General features: G+C 54.2%; 1 protein-coding gene across 1 annotated transcript in view; it reads left to right on the top strand.

Annotated features, from left to right (window-relative positions):
• The first annotated feature begins 124 nt into the window (after positions 1 to 124).
• ADORA2B (adenosine A2b receptor) overlaps positions 125 to 9,234 on the top strand; it is a 17,327-nt gene continuing 8,217 nt past the window's right edge. Inside the window, exon 1 of the mRNA XM_009882721.1 lies at positions 125 to 543. Coding sequence (XP_009881023.1) covers positions 179 to 543 — 365 coding nt within the window. The 5' untranslated portion in view covers positions 125 to 178. The remainder of the gene's footprint in view (positions 544 to 9,234) is intronic.

Here is a 9,234-nt window from a genome sequence, read left to right as displayed (position 1 = left end):
TGCGGGCAGCGGGGGGCCGCGGCCCGGGGCTCGCCGCGCCCCTCCGGCCCCCCCACGTCCCGACGGCCGGGCGGGAGGCGGCGGTGAGCCGGGACATGGGTGTTTCTCGCCGGGAAGCGCTGCCCCGTGGCCTGTTGGTACCTGCGGACGGGCTCCCGGTGGAAAGTACCTTTTTCTCATGAACGGTTCTAGCTCCTCGCCCGGGGCTCTCGCCATGGACGTGATGAAAACCACCTATATCGTGGTGGAACTGATCATCGCGGTGCTGTCTATCGCTGGCAACGTTCTCGTCTGCTGGGCCGTGGCCATCAACAGCACCTTGAAGAACGCGACCAACTATTTCCTGGTGTCCCTGGCGGTGGCCGATATTGCCGTGGGTTTGTTAGCCATCCCGTTCGCCATCACCATCAGCATTGGATTCCAGGTGGATTTTCACAGCTGCCTCTTCTTCGCCTGCTTCGTGCTGGTGCTGACCCAAAGCTCCATTTTCAGCTTGCTGGCGGTGGCTATCGACAGGTACCTGGCTATTAAGATCCCGCTGAGGTAAGAGACTGGAGTGGACACAGGTAGCCACATTCCCTGACAGCCCAGACTGTGACCTCCTTTGCCTTAGAGTGCAGGAACTTCTAGTCTCTAGCGTTGCCGTAAGAGGTTTGCTGTTCACAGGTGATGAAAACAAGAGATTTTGCACTCACTTCGCAGGACTGGGTTCAGGTTTTCAGTGTCCTGCCTCTTATTTCAAAATGCGTCTGGGAGCTGAGTTTCCTGAGGCTGTTTGTCTTGGGAGGGTCAGTGGCTTCTTGGGGGGGCTGCGCAGTGTTGTAGTAGTGTGCTTGGGATAGTTGTAGCTAATCTATGTAGGTATTTATACAGCCCCCTTTACTGCGGTGTCTGGGCATCTCCCAGGTAATTAAATATAGGAGCAACCACTCTTTCTGCTACTTGCCAGCCTATTAGAGAAGTAGTTTTTCAGGCTGTTCTGTAAGAGCTCTTGTCCCTTCCTGAGCTCAGGTCACAATACTTTCAGAAAGGCTGAAAGTCATCTCAAATAGATCTGAATATGACTTTGTACATACTTCACATTTTCAGCTAGGACGAGAGTCTAGCTAGGCTGTCTTCCAGTTTTTAGACGGCTATAATGAATGAACTGAAAGTGCATCTACAAATGCTGAAATCACATTTCAGTGCTTGCATACGTACCTTTTCCTTTTGTGTGCATACAGTGAGTGTATAGATCAGTAAATGTCAGAGGATGTCAGCTCTGTACGTATGCTGTGAAAGGAGAACGGGGAGGAGAAAGCATTCATACATCAGATTTCAGAATTCTACAGGTTTAGACTTTCATCCAAATATCAAAGCTATAAGTTGGTTTCCTTCTAATTCGTGGGGCGTTACAATATAGTGGGGCAAAATGTATTGAGCATATTTTACAGGCACTCACCAGTGAGTTGGTGCAGCAGCTTCTGTAAGCTTAAGTGCACCAAAACCCCCCGCTTTGCATTACAAATGACCTCATGCCATTAGTCTCAGCCTCCTTCAAGACTCTGTTGTCCCTCCCCAAGAATAAGACATGGATGGAGCCCTGCTGGGGAGACCAGGACTGCTCAGGGGCTGGTCAGAAGTGGAGTCTGTGGGGAAGCAGGACGGATTTGGAGTGGGGATCTCAGCTGAGCTGTGGAAGCTGCAGTTTTCCTCAATTCTGCTTGTCTCTGGTAACTCCCTTGCACAAGCGATGTATTCACCTTAAAGTGACTTAAAGAAACCCCTTCACCCTGTTCTGGCACCTTGTATCGGAGAACTCCTGTATGTTGCGCAAATATTAGTTAATTATCAGGCGGATGATAAAAACTGGTAGTGGAACTGCGTGTATGCCGAGTGGCTGCGTGTGTCATCGGAGCACAGTGCATGGTAATTCCACGGGACGTAGAGTAAGCGTGAGCCGAGCTGCAGCTCTCGTCTGTGCAGGAGGGAGCGGGGGCAGAGCAGCGCGGAGTGCTGCCGGCATCTCCAACATCGGCTACTTACCTTCCTGGCCACCCGCCTGCACGTAGGCACGCGCCTTGGCTCCGGATAAGGCTTTGGTACCTCTTCCATTTGTTCGTCTGGGGCTTTCTCGGGATGGGGACTAGCGGCACAGCAACAGCTATGGAAGCAGATCTCATTTTTTAAGTTCCAGTTTAACCACCCCACCCGCCGCAAGCAAGCTGGTCAAGCACAAGCTCTTAATTGTATCTATCTCTTTTCCTTTGTACCACAAGTGATTTTTGCAGCACTTGGCTGAGGAAGCTGAATCTTGTGAGATGGGTTTCTACTCTGCTGGAAGCCGTGGCGAGAGCAGCAGATCAGAAATGCTCGGAGGGGATCGTTTACATGTTTGCAGAAGAGAAGTGGTTTTGTGAACTGACAAAATAGCAAGTACTTCCTCCACATCTCCTCCCCCCCCCGGCCCCCAATTTCTAGCAGGGTTGCTCCGCTCTCTGTGAGGTCAGTTCGTACACCTGTGTGGGATGAAATCCCAGGGCAGTTTGGCCTTCCTTCAGGATCCTTTCCCAACATTGCTTTTTCACCCCATATTAGACCAAATCTTTTGTTCCATTTGCACAAACATTGTTATTCCTGTGAGTGCTTCCTGGGTGGACACACACAGCCCCTTCAGCTGTGAACAGAGATCCAGGAGTCCCACTCTGCTCTGGTCTGAAGTGGGAAGTTTGGATTAAACTTGGTCTTGGCATCGAGGCCCATTTCTTTGCTCTCAGAGGTGACCAGTAAGTAAAACCCCTTTAAAAGGAGAGGAGGTGTCTCACTGCTGGGACCACAGGGCAATGGACAGGTCATTGCTTCGGCAACAGGAGATTTAGGGACTGGTACGGAAAGGCTGTTTTTATTTGTACAGCCAAGATCAAAAGAGGCTGGAGGAGGCTATAAAACTACACTGGCAAAAGGCTTCTCTGCTGCAGCAGGGTTTCCAACCAAGGCTTGGTTAGAGCCGCCTCTTCAGTATCATTATTGCCAAGATGCTCCGCAGTGCTGCCAGCAGTGAGGGGACAGGACCTTTCCAGCCACTCTAGGGAGATGCACGGGCCGTTTCTGGAAGGAGGTTCGCGCTGCGGAAAGGGAAAGCTGGTCATCGCTCTGTAGGAATGGCAACCTTAGGAAAAGCTTTTCTTACCTAAACTCTCATTCTGGAGACCAGTGCAGAGGCTGATAACAGACCATGAAGTATTCAACATTTAAGTAAATGATTTGTACCCAGCCCGATTTAGCAATTACAATACATAACAGTTGTTGCAGAGCAGAGAAGTGTCCGTGTCGCATCCAGTGTACCACCAGCTCCCTGTGGAAACTCCTGCAGGGACATTGAGAACTGAGTATGCGGTATTATTCAATACTATTCCCGGGCTATTTAAGCGCACGGAGAGGCCGGGCAGGCCTGTGGGCGGGGGGCGTGCGGAGAAGTTTGCATTACAGCCAGGCTAATAATGGATTTTTCAGTTCTGTGGCTGAACCAAAAAATCCCATGGGGGAGAGGAAAATTGTTTCAGTCAAACTGAAACAGCGATGTTTGGAGGCTTCTGTGAAACAAAGTGATCCTGACCAACCTGGCAGATTTTGTTCGGGTTGCTTAACCCTTTTGACATTGCTGTGCTGCTTTTTGAAATGGCGGGATCCTCACTGGAAGGGAACTGCCGAATTCTCATCTGGACAATTGCAAAACAAAAACCTTCCAAAATTTAAAAATGGTGTTTTAGAGCCCTCCCTCTTTGGGCTAAAAATATTTGCTGAATTTGACCTGAAGCCATGAATTCTTTCTGTCCCTTGAAGCTCTTATTTTGTTTGTTTGTTTTTGTCAAATTTACTGTTTTGTGGAGAAGCCCCCACCGCGCCGCCCAGTTGGTGCAGCTGCAGCTCTGAGCCCTTTCCTGGGTCCCTTCTCCCCTGGCCGGCGCACCAGGACACAGCGTCTTGTCTTCACACGCGCTCTGACCCTGCCTTGCTTCCCGCATCCCTCCTGGACCCCAGCGCTCCCCAACAGGCAGCGCTGCTGCCGGCGTGTGCCCGTCCCCGTGCCGCCCCGGGTACGCGGCACCATCCCCGCTCTCCTCTGCCAAGCTGACCCCACCACACCCCCGAAAGCTCGCTCCTCCACAGCGCTTCCTCCAAGCAGACTACCAAAGCCAGGCAATTGAGCATCTTTCGGCGGCAGTAAATCCATCCTGTGGAGTGTTTGGCACAAGAGCGGGGCTAGGCTTTCGCTCTCTGGCTTTCTCCAGAGCTGCATTTCACCCCGCAGTCCCATAGCTGCGAGCCAAAGAAGATTTGTAGGTGGAATAAAATCGCTGCCTTTTATTTGCATTAAAGAAAATCCTTTGGCATGGCTAATAATTGTCGGTACGGATAGAAGCCTGGAACAAATGTGTCAGGAATTAGGGAGGGAGAAGAGTATCTGTATTTAGAGAACAAAAGGAGACTGAAACGCTGTACAACATCAGGCTGTGCGTGCCCTTGTCTGCCTGGTAACCTGGCAGGACGCCGTACCACCGCTGCCCACCTGGCGAAGACCCCAACTGAGAGCCATGGAGGGAGAATTAGCCCCAGTTCCCCGCGGTTTGATCTGAGCTTGTTCTTCCTCCTTCGATTTAGTTCTCTCCCATCTTCAATTTTATCCCTAGCAGAAGTGCAGGACTGATGTGCCCAGGCAGCTGTGCCATGAACTAGAGCAGGGTATCCACAACCATGGCCTCTCCCTGCCTCCTGCTGAGCACCCCCCCCCCCTGCAGCCGGAGCAGCCCCGCTCGGGTCATCGTCCGTCAATGGCATTGCACTGCTCTGCTTCTGGTCCTGCCGGTCTCCCACATGAGCTGCTGCCCCTCTTCTCTTTGACATGATGAAGGCAACAGCCCAGCTCAGTTTCTGCTCTCCTCAAGGGGACAGTTTCCATTTGGATTGTTGCTGCTCTTATCAGATCCTTTCGGCTGTGCAGTGTCCTTTTGCGAGGCGGGTTGGCTGATGCTTTACGGCTGCCTGCACTCACTTGTGCCCTGCTGCTGCTGTGGAGGGGGTTCCCTGTTCTCCAGCAAAGAATCATTCCTGGATTCCTCTCAACTCCCAGCTTGTCCCTCAGCAAAGCAAACTGGTGGGTATTTATGGCCGGTGGGAGGGCTGGAGCCACTGGGGAGGAGAGAAAATCCTCTTCAGAGCCTTGATCTTCACCTGCCGTTTTCTGTGTGCCATCAAAGACACAGAATTGGAGCTGCTCTTCCTTCTTCTGCCCTTGCTTCATTTCCTTTCTGAAGGGAAATCCTTGCGTTGCCCTTCATCTGAACTCGCCGGTGTGTGCTGCTGTTTATGTGTGGCTCACACGCGCGGTGCCCGATCCTGAGACCCGATCCTGAGACCCGAGCGGCACAGGAGGCATTGGTACTCCAGAACAGCAGATGCTCTGCTTCCCGAGTCCGTCCGATGGCTGTGCCTGGCCAAGGTTACCGTCAGTATAAATTTAACGTGTGACAAACCTGGCAAACGTGCTGGAGTGCTGCGGGCAGGAGGGCTGCCGTGGTGGCTTGAGCAACGGAGCTCTCGCTGATGTTCGTGTCAGTTGAGCTCAACTCGGTCAGAACGGGGGGGAATTTGTGTTGCAGCCGGAGGCCGGCATCGTCCGCTCGTCTGGCCGTGTGTCTCCCAGGGCTGCCGCCTGCTCTGGGCTTCGGATGCAGCTGATTCTGGACATAGAAGCACAATAAAAAAATCAGGAATAATCGCATGTGCCCTCATGGCCATAAACCAGAAAGGGGGGGTGGGGGTGGAAATCACAGCTATTTTTAGTTGTGAGCAGCCTGGTTTCCTTAAAATGCCTGTCACAAATTTTTATATTTTTCCTCCACCTTGGTGGTCACTTCCCTCCCAAAAAACCAAAATCCCATCAGAAAGGGAATGAATCGTGTGTGAGCCCTCTGCCCTGACGCAGCTCCCGCAGAGGCGGATGTCGAGGAGCAGCAGCTGAAAGTCTCATTTCCAGACTGTCGGCGGAGGGCACTGAACGCTGGGCTGAGCCAGGACCCAGAGCTCTGGGTTTAGGAGTGGTTTTTTCAGTTTTAGTCAGCTCAGTTAAATTTTCGATGAAAAACTTACAGGTTAAATTTTAGATGGAAAAAAAAGCCACTTTTGAAATCGAGCAGAATTTCGCTCCAGAAGTAAGACCTTTTGACCTCTCTGAAAAAATCATATTAAACCAAAACGTTTTGACAGTGGACTGTTTTATTTTACATTTAAAAATTTTTGTTTTGTTAATTGACGGGCTTGGTCTTGGGGGTTTTATGAATTTGCTGTTTGTCACAGCAATGAGCACAGACCACAAAACTGAGTCTTTCGGGGGGGTTCTGCCCCGGCCCTTGGCTGTGCCACGTGGTCATGGCGCAGGGGGTGTCGGGGCTCCTCTTACTGTGTTACAGACGGCTTTTGCCCGCAGGATGCCAGGAATCAGTGACGCCAGCTGTGCCTACAGATGTGTCAGCCCTCTTCCCTCCCCATTGGCTCTTGTGGCTTTGCAAAGTCCGGCGAGGGGCTCAGGGAATTTGTACGTGCCAAAGAGCCGATTATCTCCTAATCCTATGGGTGACATCAGGCCTGGGCATGAGCCACAAATAACCTGCGAGTACATCGGTGGGTGTGTGTCTGTGCCCTTACGCTCACCCTTCGGTGCCATGTGAGTACCGGTGTGTCACTCAGCACTGTGACCAGAGCTGCTGGACCTGCTGGGGACAAGGGACAGAGCACAGTCCCTGCAGGAGCAGCTGTGGAGGTGGACCGATGCCACGGTGGCTATGGCTCTGCCTGCATTCCCTTATGATGCAGTGTGCGTCCACACCCATCACCCCGGCACTCGCATCCTCCCTCCCTGACCCCAACATCAGGCTCTGCGGGAGCGCGGTGCTGTGGGGGTGGCTGTTGGCCACGTCCTCCCTCCCCCGTGCTCGGACCTGTCGGTCTCTTCCGTGACATTTGCCCGTCGTGCCGCAATGGTGTAGCTGGCACGCGGGGGCTGGATGCCATGTCGCCGGCCGCTCCGAAGCCGGCTGCGCCTGGGCAGGGAGGTGAGGGCAGGACGGAGCACGCTGGGCCGCGGCGCGGGTGGGTGAGCGGTGCTGGGCTCGGTGCTGACCACGCAAGATCCAGCAGCCCTCGGGAAGGTCGGTGAGGGCTCTGCAGGGAAGGCAGATGAGTAGCAACTTGCCGGGGCTGGTGGATGGAGAGGTCAGCGGTTTGGGGCCTTTGGGAAGGGCTTCAGCGCCTGTTTCATTACAGAAAGAGTGATCCAGCAGACATCTGCCATCACCCCACTCTTATCTGTTTTCTGAGTGAGCATGGCACCGGCTGCCTGGGAGCGGTAATGGTTGCACCACTGCCCCATAGACAGGCTCACACCCAAACAGCGCTCTGAATCAGAGTTCCTATCTCACCACCACCACCCGTCTTTAACTCAGCTGCCCCAGTGCTGCACATCTGAGGTCTGACCGCTCTGGGAGGTTTGGAATGACAAAAATTCTCAGCCCCAGGCACTCTCAGGCAGATAGCGCTGGGCTTCAGAGCCCTGGAGGAAGAAGTGCGGAAGAGCTCAGGAGGGCTGCAGGCTTGTGAGACCCTCAGCCCTGCACTCTTGAGTAGGTAGAACCAGGGTTTTGTGCTCTGGGACTCAGAAGTGCCCCGTGGAGCGTGAAGGGCGGGCAGGTATCGCACGCTCCTGCCTGCACATGGGCGTCTTGAGGCGGATGCTCATGTGTTGATGTCTCCGGTTGTTGGCGTGTGAGAGGCGATGTGTGGAGCGCTGAGCTCATTTCCTTCCTCTGCCCCGGGGGCTCTGCGCACCTCTGGCAGTTCCCCAGCACCAGGCATGGGGCCCGGCAGCGTGGGGTTGCCCAGCGTGGGCGGAGGAGCCCACAGCTTGCCCCACACCCCGCTTGTACCCCGTGTGTCTTAGTTCAGTTTTCAATCACGTTTTCTCACCCCGTCAGGGGCAAGAGCTGGCCGGGGCCGGCTTTTGCAGACAGAAACCAGGGCAGCGAATGCAAATTCCTGCCTGGCTGCGGGCTGCTATGAAAGCGTGTGTGAAAAATATTCACACATCGCAGGTGCTGTTGGTGTTCAACAAGTGCGCAGCTCTGCGGCCCCCTCCCACCGCTCCCCACCCCACGGCAGCCTGAGATGCAGTTTCGCTACTTATTCCCTTCTTAATCCTCCAGATTACCCAAATGCGTGCCATTTGCAGGGCGCTTTGGGCCAAAACTGCGCTCTCCCACATTTCTCCTTCCCACCTTCCTGGTCCTGTGCACCCGATGCCCTTCCCCTGCCCCGCGCCGGCGCTGTGCCGGCAGTGGCGGTGCTGAGGTGCCAGCCCATGGCGGGGATCAGCCGGGGTGAGGGGGGAGCTGGGGGCTGCAGAGGGGAGTCTTGGCTCTCCCACCTGCTCTGCCTCCCCCCGGGGCAGGAGGGGTTCGCAGGAGAGACAGGCACATAGGTACGGATATCTTGCTGAGAGGGTTTTAAACCTGTAGGCACTCGATAGTCCAAGCTCACCGGCTGCAGGACCTGGTGTGGTTGTCGCGTGTATGGGGTGGGCTGGGGCACACGGGTACCCAGGGGTAGGGAACGGTCCCCTCCACACGCCTGGCTCGTCCCAAGAGGCATCGCCATGGCTGAGTGTGAAGCACAAGCGGGTTTTGTTCTAGGAAGAGTAATTTGGAGTTTTCGTAACTGAGGAGCAGTTAACCTGGGGCTGCAAACAGGTTTGCTTCTGACTGGCATTCACCCCCCCATCCCTGCCTTCCTCTGGGGGCAGCAGATGGCCGCTGGCTGCTGGAGGGCTCATCTTCAGCCAGAACCGCTTCATCCTGGGCTCAGTGCTGCCGTTTGTACCTTTCTCTGCCTCACATCCGTCTGCTTCTCTGTCACTCTGCTCCCAGGTGGAATTGCTTCCCAGAGAGCAAACACGCAGTACGGCAGGTCTGGAGCAGCCCCAGCCCCTGACAGCCTCCGAGCGCGCTCTGGGCTTGTCGTCTTCTCTTTGAGTTCACAAGCAGCTAGCTTTGATTTCAGACTAAGGCTGAAAAAGCCTTATAGCGTGAGCAAAGCAAGCCCTGGAGGAAGTTAAAGCCTTCTAGTCTTTAAATGCCTTTTAGTGACCCCCCAAATCTAAAAATGAAGCGTTGCAACCCGTGACCTTGCTGGTTCGCTGCCTCA

Source organism: Charadrius vociferus, unplaced genomic scaffold (genome assembly GCF_000708025.1).
Source record: "Charadrius vociferus isolate BGI_N301 unplaced genomic scaffold, ASM70802v2 scaffold793, whole genome shotgun sequence".
In the NCBI taxonomy this organism is placed as follows: domain Eukaryota; kingdom Metazoa; phylum Chordata; class Aves; order Charadriiformes; family Charadriidae; genus Charadrius; species Charadrius vociferus.
Note: the sequence above shows the minus strand (reverse complement) of the source record. Positions and strands in the feature narration are given on the sequence as shown.